Below are 19,021 nucleotides of genomic sequence, written 5' to 3' on the forward strand. Positions count from 1 at the left end.
TTGATGGTTGAGCTCACAGTAGGCCTATTGTTTCCTTGCAGAGGACAGAAGCATATTGCGTTTGTTTTTGCAGGTTTAGTTATTTGTATTCGTTTTACGGTTCATGTCTCTTTGGTTCATACATTGGTTTAAGCCTTTTTATCAATTTTCTTAGTTAAGTAAAGGGTCATCATATGATAAATGGGGTCATCGTGGATCTAGTATAATAAAACCGAGGGGGTCATACTTGACCGACATGTGTGCTGTGCTGTTATTGGTGGGATATCCCCTTTCAAAGACGGTGCTCCATTAGTCTCGTATTGCCAGACATTGCATTGTCTTTAAAAGGTGGATAGAGGGACGCAGCCTGGCAACCCTCCTCCTGTCAGAATCTCATTGCAGAGCATGCCAGTTGCTGGAAGTTACCCACTGAAGTTAACGTTAGCGTCTTTGCGCTTACAGTAGACAGTAGCACAACTGCAAGCTAATCATGGCAGGCAAGAGGGCATTAGTGATCCTGTCTAAAGGTGCAGAGGAGATGGAAACTGTTATTCCTGTGGACATCATGCGTAGAGCTGGGGTTTGTTTACTTGTTGTATGCTAGCAGTAACGTTAGCTATCTAGCTAGCTAATAATGCCACTGATCAACTTAACGTTAGTCTAGCCAGCTAGCTGAGTTTATACAAATGTTAGCCACCCCACAACTGCCTTGTTAAGACATACCGGTTACTGCCACTGTGATAACGATGGAAATCAAAGAGTTGAGCAATAAGCAGCATTTGTAACGAGCTAAGTTAACGTTAACATAAGTGAGTGTGCTAACTAACCGGAGCAATAACTTAACAAACCGTACTTGTGCTATTTGTCCGTTCACAGTTTTGATTTTTGCTAGAAAATAGTATAAGCTAGCTAGTTAACTGTTGACGCACTCACAACCTTTAAAGTGAGTGCAGACAAGAGGCCAAGTTAAATGTCAAAGTCCAACGACATTGCACTTCTCCGCCATCCATCAGCAATACTAGTCTCGCATTCCCCTGACCTATCTCCAGGAGCATGGTCTGGCTACACCACCTAGCTAGCTATCTATTCTAGGATAGGGGGAAAATGCTCGGGCTTGTTTGTATTTCTTTAAACAGTCTAGCTCGGCGCTAAGCTCCGGATAGTTCTGGATATTTCTTTTCCTAGGATGGCGAAGGCATGACCCGCCCTACTCTACTCTGATTGGCTTACCCTGGTATTCTTACCAGAGTGATAGAGAAATTCTATCTCTATGGTTCTGATTCTTACCCCAGAGCCTCCCACTCCTAAGTGCCTAACCCTGACCAATCCAACCAACGAAGGTAACGATTACTAGCCAATCAGAGGCAGAGTAGGGCGGGTCATGCCTTCGCTATCCTAGTAAACGCCCTTGCCGTTAATATAATACATCCATGGCCCTTGCAAAAATAGTGGATATAGCGGAAGCGATGGGCTTTATTATCTTAGCAATGTGCATCCGTTGAGCCATGTCGTGGCTTTATGTTAATGCTGTACTTTTTACCTTACTTTCCCAAACCTTTAGATTGCAGTGACAGTTGCAGGACTGACTGGCAAAGAGCCAGTGCAGTGCAGCAGAAACGTCATCATCTGTCCTGATGCTAGCCTGGAAGAGGCCAGCACACAGGTTGGTCTCAGCATCCATCTACTAACATATTTAGTATTTTGTAATGTATATTTTGAATGTTGAATTGAACTTTGTGACGTTTTGCATGTTCCTTAGACAACATTTTGCACAGTCCTACACAAAACTGTTCAGAATTTGACATTATCTCTTGACTTTTGCACTGTATTTATGGTTATATGCACCAAAACACCAAGAAAAATTCTTTGTGCAAACCTACCTGGCAATAAACCTGTTTCTGATACGTAAGTGTGCTACAATATCAAACCTTGTTTCACTTTATCTTTAATGGTTTGTCACCCAGGGCCCATACGATGTGGTGCTTCTGCCAGGAGGAATGCCAGGGGCCCAGAATCTGGCAGAGGTGAGAAATACTCTGACTGCCTGTAAATTGCTTAGGCTACATTTTAAACATAACATTTTAAATATTTCAATATAACATTAAATACTTGTGACTAAATAAGAAGCGAACAATGGTAAAGTTTTGGAAAAATACATCCCTGTTTAACTTGTTAATAGTTTAACACTCAAAACCTCAGCTCACCTGGCTCTTCAAGACTGTGTGGGTGTGGTTTGATCAGATTTGATTGACAGTTGCCCAGAAATAGATTCTGATTCCAATTTGGCTAAATCCTGATTGGTTCATGGGAGCATGTTGTCTCGCATTGCCAGACTTATCTGCACAGTGCTGTGCAGTAAGGTCTGGCTCCTCCACACATACATTACAGGATAGGAGAAAAAAAACCCTCTGGGTTGTTTCTTTAAACCCATCACAATCGTCTTGGGCGGAGCTAAAATCTGGACTCAGCAACGATGGCTCTGCACAATCTTCCCACTTTAAACAAGTGAAAAGAGCAGAAACATTTATGTGAAATAACAAAAACTGTTCCAACTTTGGTGGAAGATTTTGTATTCATAGGACACCATTCATCATAGTAAGAAGCTGCCTGAGAAAATGTGTTTTGAGGGTCCTTAACTTGAGGGCCTTACCAGCATTGATTGACGAAAATGATTGACTTATTCTCTATTTCTCTCTATCCCTCTGTGCTACAGAGCTGGCATACAGGAATGACTGCTCACTCTTTTAATGTTCTCAAAAAAAGTAAAAGTTATTTGATACTATGAAATGCAATATTTTCAAACTAATTTGATAGATGAGGTAAGACAAAGACCATGTTTAGTTAAAAATATTGCTCCTGATTTTGATTAATAAATATGTGGTTGTATTGAAACAATGATGGGTTATTTTTGATGTGTTTAAAACATTGCCAGTTTGTTCCAATGATTATACCACAGTCAGCATATACACTGTACAATCACATGGCCTACAAATGACTCACTGTGCATCTGGTTTCCATGCTCTCTTGCAGTCTCCTGCTGTGAAGGAGGTGTTGAAGGATCAAGATGGCAGAAAAGGCCTCATTGCAGCCATCTGTGCAGGTACAGTTTATGAAAACAAACCAAAGTCATAATTATACAGTACCAGCCTCTAATAGTTATGCATTTTCTATGTGTTAAGGTTTAAATATGAGTAGAAAGCAACACGCACACCACTTGCTTTATCTCCTTTGTGGTGCAGGGAAGTAATTAGCCCGAAGATCCATTTCCAAAGAAAATTCCCACGCACACTTGTCGCCTCTGCATTGGTACCAGGTGACAAGTGTGAGTTTATATAACCCTAACCGGCAAAGCAAAAGTGAGAGTGACAAGTTTTAAAAATATCATGACCTCAAATGTGACCATCATGTTGGTGCTTTCATTCAAATAGATTGAAATTACCCAACCTATACAGTGCAGTTTATTCTGATGCTTGCAGTAATAGAGCAATACATGCACTCAGTCATTTTCCATATCAAATCAAACCAGTTTGACAATCCAGTGATATAAATAATAAACCATGCACTATGCTATCATGAGCTCTGCAAACATGTTTAACTAGGAACAACACTAAATGTATGATATTGTGGTTTAATACCTACCAAGCTAATGTTGTGCCAGTAAATGGGATTTGGTTTGGCTCGCAGTTTTTATATGCACATGGCAATGGATTCAGATTTTGGTATTTTAGTAAATGGATGTGCTCTTGAAAGATCACATACCTTAAAAAAAATAAAAAATATACAGTTAACAAATCAGAATCAGCTTTATTGGCCAGGTTTGCACAAACAAACAAGTAATTTGACTCTGGTTAATCTTTGCTCTCTAAGTACAACACTCACTTAACATATAAGAATAAAAAAAAAACAGTGAGAAATATATAAAAAATACTACTAAGTGTACAGTATAACAATACAACAGAATTTAAAACTTTACAAAAAATATAGGGAAGGAATAGTGCAATATCAGTATGGTCTGAGATTTAAGATTTGAAATATTAACAAACATGCTTTATTAATTTATGGTAATGTGTGACCCCTTTTTGGCATTTGGAATGAAAGAGAGGGTTTGATTAATAACAGTCCTTGAGTGAACCTACAAGTACTAACATTTTATTTGACAGCCTCCGTATGCATAGAAAGGACACTGGAAGGACATTTTGAATAGGGACCGGGGCCAATGCAGCAAAGTGGATTGAAGGGTGTCCTAGAAAATGACTGAAATCCTCACAGGAATATACAGTTTAATGAACCTGCCAGCAAGAGGGCCAGTTGCAAGACTTATTATTCAGCCCTAACATGAAAATGATTATCTCAACATGTGAAAAAAAAGTCAGTTCAAAAAGGATTCGATTGAAAACCAGAACAATGAGTGTTAAAAATAAAAAATAAAACTAGCAGGATAAATCTGTCATTGTATATTTCTCTTTTTTCGAGCTAATATGTGTTACATTTATGTCCAAAAAACATGGATACATAATTTTTAAAGAGTCCTCAGAGGATAGAAAGATGGCCATCATCCATCTTTCCACGTCTGCCTCTCTGTCTGACTCTGGTTCTCAGAAGGTCTCCACCCCCCCCCCCCCAGACTGGCGTCCTCTGGTTGGGGACTTGCTGTAACAGGAGTAGCCTGGCTTTAACTGACAGTCTGCTGTTCTGCCAGGGGAAAGTGAAATCTTTAGACTGCATTGGAAGGCAGCCAAGGAGCATAATCAATAACTTTCTATTTATTAACAGTTTTTGGATGAGCTCACTGCAGTGGTAGGACGTTGCCAAAGTTAATGCAGCAGCAGTCAATGTCTTCAGCCTCTCCTTTTTTCTCTCTCTTAAATGTGGCGCAGAGTCTTTGGAGAGAGGCTGAAACTGTATACTGTATGTGTGTATTCTTAGAAACAATGGCGCTGTTGAGGACACCTTTAGAACATAATGTTTACTAACTGCAATTCCTAATGTTAAATGCAGCATTTTCTGTATTTTGATTTAGTGTTTAGCTAGAGGGAAGTGATTTGAGGATACAGTATTTTACACCTATTTTACTCTGTTTTAAACTGCATGAACTGGATTGACACAAGCAACAGAACAAGTGCTACTTTATCACAGGAAGCCGTTAAATGAACCTTAAACGACTTTGCTCTTCTGCAGGTCCCACTGCTCTTCTGGCACATGGCATCGGTTACGGCAGCACAGTCACTACACATCCTGCCATGAAGGAGAAGATGATGGCTGGAGGTAAAAAAAACACTTCACGCAAACGAACATGTGGAAAATGTGTTAAATGTACAGCTAGTGACTAACATTTGCAGCTCTAACTCAGAACAGGAGGCCCTTGTAATTATTTGTAAAAGGCAGTAGATGGTGCTGTTGTAGCTCTTTCATGCTACTGGAATATCATGTATCATGTACTATGCAGTAGAGGAGAGCACACCATCCAGGTGAAAGCAGATGCAGGAATTTGGCAGAACATACTAGAACTGGGTCAGTTAAAATGGTGGTACCTAAGTGCATATATTACAGTGTGATGTCTGGTGTGGCTTTCAATCTGAAGCTTAAAGCTTTCATATTGTGATCATCCTTATGGTATTGCTCTTTGTCTTTTTTTAGACCACTATAAATATTCAGAGGCTCGAGTACAGAAGGATGGACATTACATCACCAGCCGTGGGCCAGGAACCAGTTTCGAGTTTGCCCTGACGATTGTAGAGGAACTTATGGGGGCTGAGGTTGCAGCTCAAGTCAAGGCTCCTCTCATTATGAAAGACTGACTGTAGCCGTGTTCACTTACATCCTGCAAGCAGCACCTCCCTCTATATAAGACTTGCACTACTGAGACAGCTAATCCAATGTAGCTGACACAAAGAGTCAAATTCAAGTGACAAATCATTCTCCCCAGGGGGGAAAACCGTAAAGATGTTTCTGTTATTGTCTTCCTTCGTCTTTCTTGGTTGACAATGAATTGAAAATGGCACCCATTTGTTTTTTTTAACAAAGAAATAAAATATGGATTCACAGGCTTTCCAAATGAAATGAAATTGATTTTGTCACATTGTACCACAAGTTGCTCATTTGTTTTTGACAGCTTTTATTGTTTCACTTGACATTAAATATTAATGTGATAAACGGTGTATGTCTTACTCCACGTATTGTTATAAACCGGAGGGTACTGGGAGTTGTTTTCACATAAATATAGGCTGTATCATGTAATGTTTTGTGAGCGGTACTTACCGGCGTATTCCACCAGGTGCAGATGCGCCGCGGTTTTGTTCCTTTTTAGCCGCTTCTGGGACTCTGTGTCGCGAAATTTAGTGCTAGAAACATGGGTTTATTAAGAGAACGAACGCGGGAAGAAGAATCCGAATAGATTGACATGTGGTCTGGCCAATGGGAAGCTTCGCCCCGGCTGCAGTTGTATTCTAATTGACGAACGGCAGCTCGCCCGCAGCAAGCAGGGCGGGGCTCTGGTGCAGCGCGTGGTAGTTGTGTCAAAGCAACAAAATCCAGAGGGTCTTCACAGTGAAAAACGAAGAGAAGAATTTCGGCGAAGGTAGGAGCATTTGTGCTTTCTCCAGTGCCTGTGAGTGTTGTGCGGGTTATCTTTACTCTACCAACGGTGATGTTATTCCGAAATGGCGTTAATAGCGTTCGTGTCTTATTATTTATGTTGGCAGAACAGTTTACGCGACGCTAATCACGGTAACTAGCTACTGATGGTGTCGAAATGAACATAACATTGAAAAGGGAATAACACGACAGCAACACATACAAGTTACATGATTAGGAATTGTTTTTGTTAGCTGTGATTATCTTGCTGATTGTGCTGAATTGTGAGCCTGAGCCTCAACTTCGCTTCAATCCATGGCATAATGGATTGGCATCAGCGTCTCAAATCAAATATACTAATGTTAGCCTGAGGTAACGTTTACATAATCACAATTAAAAGACGCTTTTAGGACACTAGTAAAAGCACTTGGATCACCGTATCTTTAACGTTGAGAGATCGTTCTGCATATGTGACCCGATGTGGAGACGTCAGTTCCAGAAGCTCTCTGTCATCAGCAGCAGCTGCAGTCAGGCTGTGCTGCGTACACTGACTGTAGCTAGCAAAGTGCGGCAGAGGCCAGGTTATTTACTCCATCCATCAATCAGAGACATCACTGTGACAACGAGAAAAAGCGCTGTCAAACACGTGCAACTAACTAAATACGAAAACTAGAAAGATCTTTTGTGCATGAATGTAATTGAAAACCCGACCACATGAAATGTCATAATGCTGAAGTTAAGGTCACGTTGTCATTATTTGAATGACTTATCCACATAAGACATGGACCGCCGTGTTTCTCATTAATCGAATCAGAGCATAGCAATTGGCTTCACCGTTGAGAGATCTTCATTGACACTAGACCCGTCAAGATTATGCTCTCTTTTGCGTTTGAGCCCTTATAACAGGAAATACCAGAGGTGTTACCATCACCTCTTTCTCTTTACAGAGACAGGAAACACAAGAAAGTTCTTTTCTGGTAGACTGCATTTTCAGTTGCTGGGAAACCGCCTCTTAGTCATGCAGGCAGAACCACAGCAAGTCAGGTGTCTTCTAAAATAAGAGGGCAACTCAAAATCCCATTTCCACCTGGTATGAAATCTAATCTGAGTGATCTGATCACAAGTGGACAGCTCTAAGAGGTGGGAATGCATCCAGGACGCATTGAGATCTGATCACTCTGACCACATTCGTAAATGGTTTAGGTTAAGTGACCAAATTCTTTTAACAGTGTAGTAGGCCTACTCAACTGTGAGCGGAACTACGTACTCATTCAAAGTCATTTTCTCATGTCACAAAAAACACCGAGTGAATCGTGTGTTTTGGATCTGTCCGTTTGTTTTTTCCTGTGCTGCCTGTTCTTATGTCCCCGACTGTTTGGAGCTCTGTGTCCCGTGGTTTCCCTGGAAATGCAGCCACTGGTAGACAATATCCTTATTTTCAGTTTCATGAAACTGTACTTCTTATCCCACAACATATGCTGTTGCTATTTAGTAGTTGCGCATTGCCAGACAGCGCTGGAGGAATCCTGTAAACCTGATTGGTCAAAGCAGTGGCTGTAAAACGGTGGAACTAGGGCTGGGACGATTCGTCGACGTCATTGATTACGTAAATGCGTCTACACATAATTTGCGTCGACGCGTCATTAAATAAAATACATAAATAACTTGCGTGCAAATTAATTAATGTAATGCGGAACTACTGTTAGAGTTAGGTTCTAGGGACACCTAATCTGTAGCCCCGCCTTAGCTCTGAAGTTAGCCGAGCTCCTCCGCCTACATGCAGTTTTTTGTCAGGTCGACGGTCCAGTAAGTGAGTCAGAGATAGCAGCACGAAAAGACGAGTATGGCGAGTAGTGGCGACCCACAAGAGTTAGAGGACCCGCCGGCCTCTTTAAGATCGCAACTTTGGGAAAACTTCGAGACTATATGGCTGGAGCCTCCTGTGTCATGCCCTCTCGTCTCATGCCCTCCCGCCTGGTGCCATCCCAGCCTCGAAAACTTTGGTCTTCGGGTCAGTTACAGTAGTAGGCTACAGACGAGAGAGTGGTGGATAAGACGAGGACTGTGTGTGTCGGCGTTGTTCAGCAGTTGTTGGGTATGTGAGTGGAAATACATCTAACATGCTAACGCATATCCGACGCCATCACCCAGAGGTGCCAATCACTGGAACGAGACAAAAAAAAAACTGTCCAACTTCTCCTCCCTACAGTGCTTCACCAGCCGTTTAGATACAAATAATTAAAGTTAAAGGGAGAAGAGCTTGGATGTTAAACAAGAGCTTATTCATTATTTTTCCTACTGTTAAAAAAAAGAAGCAAATACAGGCTACTCCTTTTTGCACTTGCTCTGTTTACTATAAGTTTTTATTTTTGTATTCCTCCTGAAAGTGACTTTTTATTTTGTTGTTTGATTGATAGCCTACATCTGGCTTCAGGTTGCACTAAAAAATCATTTTACTTGAACAGTGCCGTGTTAAACAATTTAAATAGAGATTTGAACCTTATTGAAATTTGTTTTGTGTAAATTGTTAATAATTGAGCAATGGGAAAATAATCGCGAATTGAAAAATTAATCGCTAGATTAATCGTTTAAAAAAAATAATTGTTTGGGACAGCCCTAGGTGGAACGGTTTCATTTAATTCAAATTTTTCACAATAAAAGTTATTTTTTATTATTATTTTTTTTTTTAAAGCAGCAAAATCAGGAAATGGGTACTCGTCAGCAGTTACCTAACACGACTTCTATAAGCAAACATGAAATAGTAGAATAGTACACTTGCATGTAGTACACTGTATGTACTCACTTGTGTAGTGCGTACAGTTCAATAGAGTAATGTTGTCTCAATTCGCTCATGGCCGTTGTGCTCTGATCGGAAACGGCAATTCCAAGTGGTGGGCGATGCCGAGGGTAGCGCTTCCTCTGTCTCCACCGCTCTCCCCATAGGAAAACAATGGCCCAGCCAGCGCAGAGCAGTTTTCCGCGAATTATGTCTATACGGCTTTACGTGTACTTGGGACGGCAGAGAGACCTCCACTCTGCAGTAGGGCTGCACAATCGCAGGGTGGCGCAATATTTGTTAAAGGCAAAATACAATATGTGTCAAACCATTCTGAATTAAGTATTTGTGGCGCTGCAGAGACGTCCTGGGCCTACAATTCGTATCCTACAGACTAATGAAAAAATCTGTTTGCTACAGAGCCTTGCAAAAATCACACTATAATCAAAAAATAAACATTTTTAATTTTAATAAGTTTAAATGAAAATGAGAATAATGATACACAAATGATCATTCCCTTCAATATCGTGAATCATCGCAATCGTAATATGTGTCAAAATATGCGCAATTAGACATTTTCCTCATATCGTGCAGCCCTACTCTGCAGTTCTATTCAGTTAACGGGGATAGCATTGCCAACAAAGCGGTTGCAACTGTGGTTACTTTTCAAAACCTCACGCAGACAACACTGCAGTTTTTTCAATATTGCAGGCTCGCTGCAATATAATAGCCTATAATGACGAGCCGGAAGCGCTTCGGTAACAAAGACAGACAGACAACAAATTAAAACTAAAATGTCACAAAGTTCATGGGAGCTACTGGCTGCCGCATTTGCAAAAAACGACAAGTGTAAAAATACCCTAACGTTAGGTTGTTCATCTATTTTTAGTCGCAAATGCGAGTGAAACGCTCACACTGCCGAGCCCTATGACTACCGACCTACTATGGGTAAACTAAAATGATGTACGTATTTATTTGCATATAGAGCAGGGAAGTAAGATCCGATCACAAGTGGTCACTCACGACACATTTGGAGACACCCTCTGCTGCCAGGTGGGAACACATGTACTTAGAGCTGTCCACATGTGATCGGATCACTTAGATCTGATTTTTGTACGGGGTGGAAATGCGGCCCAAATGGCTTTTTTTTTAATTGTACAACCAAGTGAGCCAAACAAGACTGCGAGGCCCTGTCCCATTACAGACAGTGCATCAAGAGAGCATTGTTTACTGTTGAAATCGCATCAAAATCCAAATCTTCAAAATCATGAATGTGTGCATGCGTATGACTGTTACCTCTGGGCACTCTGCGAAAAGGTTTAGGCTAGTTGTTTGCCCAATGACAGTCTTCAACATTTCAGATGGGGCAATACCTGTCACGTTGAGGCAACATCACTACATTGTGTGCCTGAGTTGATATGTTTTTTTATTTCTGTTTTTCGAAATGAAGTACTAACCGTTGCCACTCCCTGGAAGACAAACATTAATAGTGTCTTGATGACATGTTTAATAGCACACCCTCATTAATGCTATGTTTTTCAGTTGGATATTTCTGGAACGCTAGCATTTTGCGCTGTTGCACATAACATGTTAGAATTATTCTGCTTGAGCAGCTGTACAGTAAAGAGCTTGAGGCTTGACTCCCTATTTCTGGATGGGGCAGAGGAGGGAATGGTGGGGGGAGGTGAAGGCTGAAGTCACTGTGACTGAGTCATTGGTTTAGCTAATGATGCAATTAGAGAGCTGCACTTTGCATCTCCTGATTAGATCCGCCACTTGCACTGGCCTGCAGATGACAAAGACTGAATTTGTTTGCCTGAGTCACTTTGGCAAATGCTTTTTCGAAAGGTTAGACAATTTTTCAAACAATTAGGATTTTTTTGTGTCAACATTTCATCAGCAACGAATGGATAGATTTGTCGATCTCTGGCACTATACCTAATATGGAATCTGAATTATAGCTCTTGGTTATAGTAGAATTTTTGAACCACTATTAGGATTACTGTACTTAACCCATAATAAACTAGACATTTTATGCCAAATTGGGCTTGAAAGTTTGCATGATTAACTCTTTCAACATATTCACAAAAAAAGTGACTTTGTGAATGATGCTGTTCAATGTTGGTATTGCTGCCTAAGGTATTTAAGGAGACGGGGAGGAAACTTGAGACTTTAAACTGATCAGTATGAGTGTATTTGTCTTCAGCAACAATTTTACCCCAATTAATTACTCTGGGGGACTTGTTTGCTAGAGACATTGTTTGTTTAGCAAAAAGTACACACTTAATTTGTGTTAGTTTATTTTTAGAAGAGAATATGACAAGGTGATTTCATAGATACTTTAGACTTTTATCGAGAACATTTTTAAATGCAAAGGTTAATGAGAAATGCTGAACTCGGCTGTCCAAAGTTACACTTATAATTCTGTTATTAGGTTATCTGCACTTCTCTTGCAATTAGTGTTTCCATAAACAGAATATGTCTGCAGGGCTTTATGTGGGGACAATACATAATGTGAGGCCTCTATACATGTTTTAAATCTTCATAAATAAATAAAAGTATGTTTTTATGTATTGGTAATGGCCATGAATGGATCGGTATTAGCACCGACTTCATTAAAGTAATCATGCAGAGGTCAACGATGCACATGACACTTTCTGCATTTTATTCCGCATGTCCGTAGGTCAGGTACAATTAGCAGAAGTAAGAAGGTCTGCTCTGACGTATAAAAGAGGACCCTAAACCAAAACGGGAAGATTATTACCTTAATCAGCTTGTTTGTTGTCTGGAATAACCGTCAAAGTGCTTGTCTGCTGTATGTTATCAAAGGTAAGCAAATACACATACGAGTGCAGATACTGTGCAGTCCCATGGTGATCTGATGCTAGCTGTGCAGCATCAACTGTTTGCTGAAGTTCCTTCAGTCCTGGAATAATTGTAATCAATCATACACTGTGTTGTCAAGAAAAACCGATCCACTTGGGATCCACACTTTTTTTTTTTTTTTTTTTTTAAAGCTGAAGCCAATATTTGCTGCTTTCCTATCCTGCCGACGTACTGTATTTCTGCAGTTGGGTGGGACATCTGCATAGTACTGTTTAACATTAAGTTAATTTGAGGATGTTTGCAGTGCATCTAGGTTAAATTTCTATGGCATAACCACTATGAACTGTGAGATTAGCCCAAGGCTTTTCCCTTCCATGTCTTTAGATTATCTGTGTATTAATATTAAAGCTGCAGTGGGAAGAAAGCAAAAAACGCCAGATTTGAAGTAGAGTGAGATGTTTTCCTGCAGCACTCCCTGTACCCTCTCTGTGACATGGGCAATGCATGCTCAGAACAGCCAATAGGATCTCTCTCTCTGTCTCGCTCTTGCTCTCTCTCTCTGTGTGTGTGTGTGTGTGTGTGTGTGTGTGTGTGTGTGTGTGTGTGACCAAAGTCTCCTGTGATGGACATATTTTCTGAAGCCTGAATACAGAGCCAAGAGGAGGTGCAGAAGTCTAGTTTTCTTTTAGACCACTTACATTACAATATGCTGAAAGATTATTATGGAATTCTTGCCCAACAACACCAAAAATAAAGTCCCTGCCTACCACAGCTTTAAGAGGCCAACATTATAGCAATATCACCTTCTTCTGTTGTCAGTCTGAAACATCAGTCAATACTGTACTGATTTACGCTCAGGAGCTGATCCAGGATTGTGTGGCTTTTTTTGTTTTACAATAAGTCACAGACTAATTCCTATGAGCCTGTAATTTTGTGTACAAATGCCTGTCACTTGCTGTGTTCTCTCTGGCAATTCCAGTGAGACCGTGCAGACACTGTAGTACTAAAAGCCTAATGGCCTTCTCTTCAGCATAAGCAATACCCAGTGGACCTGAGAATCAACTCAATATCAGGATGAAAGTGTATGCAACTGTATATATGCTGTTGTGTTAAGTGTTGTATGTAGATTGATAATAATTTGCAAGCTTATTCTGTTTTGTCTATTACTGGTTGTCTTCATATTTGTAGAGGTACAACAATAAGGTCATGTAAATATAAAAGCCAACAATATGGCATTAATTGCTTAAAAATTGTGTTATAAAATGTCACGTATTCTACAACAATAACCATGACAAGTTCTAGCCGACTTTCAATGAATAAAGTCAACATCTAACATTTTACGCATTTCAAAACGTGTGTGATTCACATGAGTGTGTGATTTGTTTCTGCTACTGGTAGGAGGTAGCAGTGTGAGGGTCAGCATCTTGCACGAAACCTTTCTCGGATTCACCTGCTGTACAGACTGATGTCATGAAATGGTGTATGTATGACTCGCCAATTCGTATGCCATTATTGGCGTGTTATAGAGACGCATAATCACTTTAACGTGCCGTTTGGCCTCCATTGACTTACATTACCTTGCGTTTGCGTGTGAATTTACGCCGTAGGGAGTAGTATGACAGGGCGAAAACGCAGGAGAGCGGGGATTCCTTCCCGCGTATGGCGTTTCCTTGCTTTCTTGTTTGTGTAAAGCCAACCCCATTGTTTTTTTCTTAAACCCAACCACATTCTTCTTTTCCTAAACTCAACCTTCGCTTTATTCTTTTCCTAAACCCAACCGGCTCTTCTTTTCCTAAACTCAACCGTAGCTTTCTTCTCGCGATAACACGGCAAGACGGCGATAACAGGCCACGTGGGGTGTATGTTTACGTTTGCTGTATACGGCGTGGACATACACGCGGATAGCTCAAAATGCGTACAGATAACACGCCACTTGGCTTAAGAAAGTCGGCGTGTATGTTTACGCGAAGTCATGACACCATGTTGTGCTGCAGAACAAATGCAATTGTGTTAAATACATTTAAGTTGAAGTAAATTCTCCTCATCTCCTTGAGTGATTGCAGACTTTCGGAAAAGTAGTGTGTAGCAATAAATGAGGACGATTCTGATGGGTCAGGATAAAGAGCCTGCAGGTTGGCTTGGACCATTTCAATTGGTCTTTATTATCTTTCTGTTCACACCCTGACCTGGATCAGGCATAGTTGAGTGTAGAGAGGGGAAGGATGGAGGTTGATGTACATGTTTTGTGATGAAATTACATTGTTGTATGCTTTTAGGGCCTCGACCCATACCTCGCAATGGCATCAGGAAGGTATGGGTTAAACGTAATGGCTCGTTGTTTCTTAAACCTTCCAGCTGGTATTGAGGAGGGCAACCACTCACGCACCTGGCATGATCACAGGAGGATCACCGTTCCCTTATGCAACTGTCTGGCAAAGCCCCAGCAGTGTTTCACCTATAATTGCACAAGCCTGGCGGGTCGCCAGGCCAACAGAAACCCCTGACAGTCCAGAAAAGTGTTTTCCCAATATTCGTACGGCAGCGCTGTAGGCTACTGTGAACTGCAGCAACGCACTGCCTAGAGTCCATTAACGAGGCAACTGTTAGTTCACATGTCGGTTAGTTCACATGTCTGTAATAACAGCAGGACAGTTAAGTGTGTTATTTAAACTGCTAAAGTCAGTCAGAACGTTGTCAGTAGTCTAACGGGTACAAATTGGCTCGGTAGTGAGGTTTGGTTCCGTTCTCCACCAGTGCCAGGCTAAAGAAGTCAACCTAGGGAAACCACTACTCCAGAGTGTCACACAGACTACAGGCCTATGGCATTAAACATAGATACCACAGAGCCAACCCTCAACTATTTACTATGAACATGGAGTCATAGGTAGGACATTTTGGAAGGCGATGATTGGGAGTGTGTTTACTGTGAAACAGTGGATGTTGTAGGGGTGTTCCTAGTCATGTGCATTTTTTTTTCTGTGTTGGCCACCAGTTACAGATGGTGCAAAATTAGATACCCAGCATCATTTGATCTATTTCATACAAGGCAACATTAAATGCTTGTATTTTTTTGTTTGTTTGGGATGACTGAATGGACGTGTGGTTTGCCTTCAACTCTAGGAAACTCTTAAAGTGTAGTTATTATTGCGAGTGTGGGTGAAGATCTCTTGTTGTGGCCCCATCAGACTGTCTGTCTGGCAGACGCCCCGCCATGCTTGGTGTCATAATTGGAGAGGAGCGACTCAAGCTGTGGAGCCATAGTCTGGCTCGAAGCAGAAGCTGGAGATGCCGTTACTGAGTTTGAGCTCATAGAGAAAGGCCAGGGACAGTGGTGCGCAACACTGAAGCTGTAGCTGTCCCCTCAGGCTGTGTGCAACACACACACACACACACACACACACACACACACACACACACAAATACAGATCTAAAGGAAACTGAATCTGAACACCCTACTGACAATAAAGTAAAAAGAAAGATCACATCTAAGAATTGTATTTCTTGGAAGTAGAAGTACTTTGAAATCACTTACCACAAACTAGGCAGATAATGAAAAATTTTCAATTTTTCATTACCATAATATTATATATATCCACAGTATATATAGATATATATATATATATATATATATATCTATATATACTGTGTGTGTGTGTGTGTTTGTGTTTCAGCTGCCGGCATAACTATCGTATATTTACAGTTTGAATTTCGTCACGGCATGTATATCACAGCTACCCTAAGGTCTTAACAAAGCTAACACTTTGGTCCGATTTCAATTTAAGGCATTTTTGTGAATTTGAGGGGTCTCATTAGGAGGAGCTGCTAGCTAGGCTATGTGTCCCATTCAATCCTATGGGATAAGATTGCCGCTACGCTTTCGGCATAACTATAGTATATTTACACTTTGAATTTTGTCACGGCATGTATATCACAGCTACCCTAAGGTCTTACAAAGCTTAGCTAACACTTTTGTCCGATTTTCAATTTAATGCATTTTTGTAAATTTCTGAGCTCTGTCAGGGCAGCGGCGTTTGGTAGTCCAGTAACCCAGAAACGGTGACTTTGCGCGGGTATGGAGCACCGCGGGCTGCCGGCCGTGACGGAGCTCCATCTAGCTCACAGCGGGCCGGGGTCTGTGAAGGAGGACAGGCCGGGGGGCGAGGCAGCAACACAGGCAGCACCGGCTGCTGAACTCCGACACACAGTCGGACACAGTTTGAATGGCTAATTTGCATTAGCCATCAATTTTCGTAAAACAGCCCATATTTGACCTCTACTTAGTTGATTTCTCGCATAAAAAGTCTCAGAAGTGAATTTAGTGATAAAATAGCAGATGAACAATGTATACAATTTCTGAGATCTGCGCAACCTATTCAGAAGACTACCTGACCTCAGATCAGTGGTGTGATGTAAATGTTTGGGCGTGACAAAGATAGAGACTAGAGCTAAATAAGGAGGAGCCGCCGAGTTGAGATTTGCCCGTTTTCAGAGGCAGTTTCAAATTGTGAGATTTGCAGAGGAAAGAGGTATCAATGGGATTTTGAGGTTCTACATATGTCCTATTTACCCACCAAACTGTCGTTATTCAACTATGACAAGGTAAAATCGGTTTTGCATTCTATCACCCCTTTAAACATACATAAACATTACCTTAAGTTGTGCAACTTAACTTTCAGAACTACAAGTTTCAACCTGAGACTGATATGTATATGGGCTTATATGTAAATATTAGTTATACTCAACCTATTTTAAATTTATATTAGGGATGGGCGATATGGCCTAAAATCCATATTGCGATATACATTGCAGCCTCTTGTGATAACGATATATATCACGATATATAAATTATAATAGAACCATGTCAGACCAGGTTACATAGACCCTAAGGAAAGCCAAACTGCTAAATGTGCAAAACTGTAATTATACAACATAATGGTGCAGATAAATACAATTCAAGTACACTAGTTGCAGAGACTTTAACAAAGAAAAAGCTTAAAGTATTAGTTTAAGTCCTTGGTTCCTAAATGCCCCCCACGATGCAGAGAACAGGAAAAACTGGTGTCTCTTTAGTTAAGGAACAGACACTGTACTGAAAATACTTTCACTATTAGACAAAGATACACAGATACCTGCAGCCTAATGTAACGCATTTGAGCACACGTGTACACACTTTTACGAACACGAGCACACACACAAACACGAGCACGCACGCACGCACACACACACGGCTGTATGTTCAGCGGGGAAGTACGACGTCTGCAAACACTGCCTGCCAAGATTCCAATCGTCCGTTATATAGTGAATTGTCAGGCTGATCTGTGGTACGGCTGAAATCCGAACCAAGTCCAAGTAATGGATGTTGCACCGGTCTTTTTCACCAGCTCCTCCGTTTTACTTTCAGCCATGTTTGCTCAAGATGACGATGATGCGTTGCAGCCGGTTGCAGCTTGTGGCTCTAAACTTCGCGGGTAGATTGCGTCATCAACATGCATTATCGCGATAGTGCAATATAATTAAAATCTCTATCGTAGGCCAATTTTGTATCGTTTATATTGCATATCGTCTCTATCGCCCATCCCTAATTTATGTATTTGATCACAATGTCACTCAGCTATGTTGCACTTATGCTGAGAGAGAGAGAGAGAGAGAGAGAGAGAGAGAGAGAGAGAGAAAAGCTGTTTTTCCGAAGGGATAGTCGACAAGTCAGCTCTTTAGATCAAATTGTGGTCACTGCTACGTATTTTCTTGTCTTTTGATTTTGGTAGTTGTTTGGTGTGATTTCATCGTCCATACGACTCTGATTTACTTTTGTCGGGTCCGCTTCGTGGAATGGATGATTAAGTTAGACTCAATGTTTTCAGTTGAGATGCTAAAGCATTGACGTCGTGCTATTATTGTGGTAAGCTCGTTTTGATTTTTCAGTAGACACACTGTACAGAATTTTCGTTTTAATTACATTTGAACTGATTCCAAACTTTGGTCACTTTCTGTCGTTTTCTCCAGCCGGTCTCTTCTCTTAGCCCCTTACGCGCTTTCTTCATTTTGTAATCAGTCTTCATGGCATGTGTCGCAAGCAGCATCAGCCCGGTGCGTGACAGTAATAATCCTCCGTGCGGAAACACCGTGAGCGATACGTTTAATTAACGTTGATTAAACAAAGCTTCGAGGCAAATCATTTTTGCATCGAGGATTTTTAGTAATCGAATTATTCGAGTTACTTGAGGAATCGTTTCAGCCCAGATAGATAGATAGATAGATAGATAGATAGATAGATAGATAGATATATATAGCTGAAAATGTTTGCAAACAACCTTTTAATTATCTAAGTTCAGACTCGCTGTGCTCCTAATGTCTTGAAAAATTAAAAACTACTACAAAACTGCCATTGAGCAGACCTGGACTTGATAGGGATTTTATGCCATGCTCAAAGACTCTGCAGCATTTAAGGAGCTACTCGTCGGAGCTTGAACCATATCCTGACAGATTTCTTTGGGTGCAGTGTAGATTACATACTGTGCATGTTAATTTTACCTTTTGTCATAATAGGGAATAGGATATACGTAGAGCTGCATAGCATAGAGCTTTCAACATATTGAACCTCCCTCCTCTCTGAGCTATAGCCAGCTTGCTGAGCTGTGTTTTTTTGCTATGCAGCCAATCAACTTCGAGCCACTTTCAGTAGAAACCACAAATCTCCTAGTGCCTTGTCATTGAATTTAAAATGAACATACATGTTTTTTGCTTGCTTTCCTCTGGCCCACCCTATATCTCTTTCACCATTTACAGCTCACTTTGATTCACAGAATGCATGCTTAGTGTGTGTGTGCGTGTGTGTGTGTGTGTGTGTGTGTGTGTGTGTGTGTGTGT

At 40.9% G+C, this 19,021-nt stretch overlaps 2 protein-coding genes across 2 annotated transcripts in view; both read left to right on the forward strand.

The window, feature by feature from the left end:
- The first annotated feature begins 352 nt into the window (after positions 1-352).
- park7 (parkinson protein 7) lies at positions 353-6,135 on the forward strand. The gene is made up of 6 exons (XM_078248819.1): positions 353-559; positions 1,541-1,642; positions 1,944-2,003; positions 3,010-3,079; positions 5,158-5,244; positions 5,617-6,135. The coding sequence occupies exons 1-6, from the start codon at positions 470-472 to the stop codon at positions 5,775-5,777; spliced, it is 570 nt and encodes a 189-aa protein (XP_078104945.1). The 5' UTR covers positions 353-469; the 3' UTR covers positions 5,778-6,135.
- A 311-nt stretch (positions 6,136-6,446) lies between these two features.
- The window catches only part of kcnab2a (potassium voltage-gated channel subfamily A regulatory beta subunit 2a), a 102,467-nt gene continuing 89,892 nt past the window's right edge, over positions 6,447-19,021 (forward strand). Inside the window, exon 1 of the mRNA XM_078248825.1 lies at positions 6,447-6,556. The gene's annotated coding sequence lies outside the window, so the exon portion shown is untranslated. The remainder of the gene's footprint in view (positions 6,557-19,021) is intronic.

This window comes from Sander vitreus, chromosome 4, assembly GCF_031162955.1.
Source record: "Sander vitreus isolate 19-12246 chromosome 4, sanVit1, whole genome shotgun sequence".
NCBI classification, from domain to species: domain Eukaryota; kingdom Metazoa; phylum Chordata; class Actinopteri; order Perciformes; family Percidae; genus Sander; species Sander vitreus.

Excerpts from the sequence above, each read along its gene's own strand:
- park7 (XM_078248819.1), top strand. The coding sequence starts at position 470 with ATGGCAGGCAAGAGGGCATTAGTGATCCTGTCTAAAGGTGCAGAGGAG. Across the intron at positions 1,643-1,943 it reads TGGAAGAGGCCAGCACACAG|GGCCCATACGATGTGGTGCT; the intron begins GTTGGTCTCAGC and ends TTTGTCACCCAG. Across the intron at positions 5,245-5,616 it reads GGAGAAGATGATGGCTGGAG|ACCACTATAAATATTCAGAG; the intron begins GTAAAAAAAACA and ends GTCTTTTTTTAG.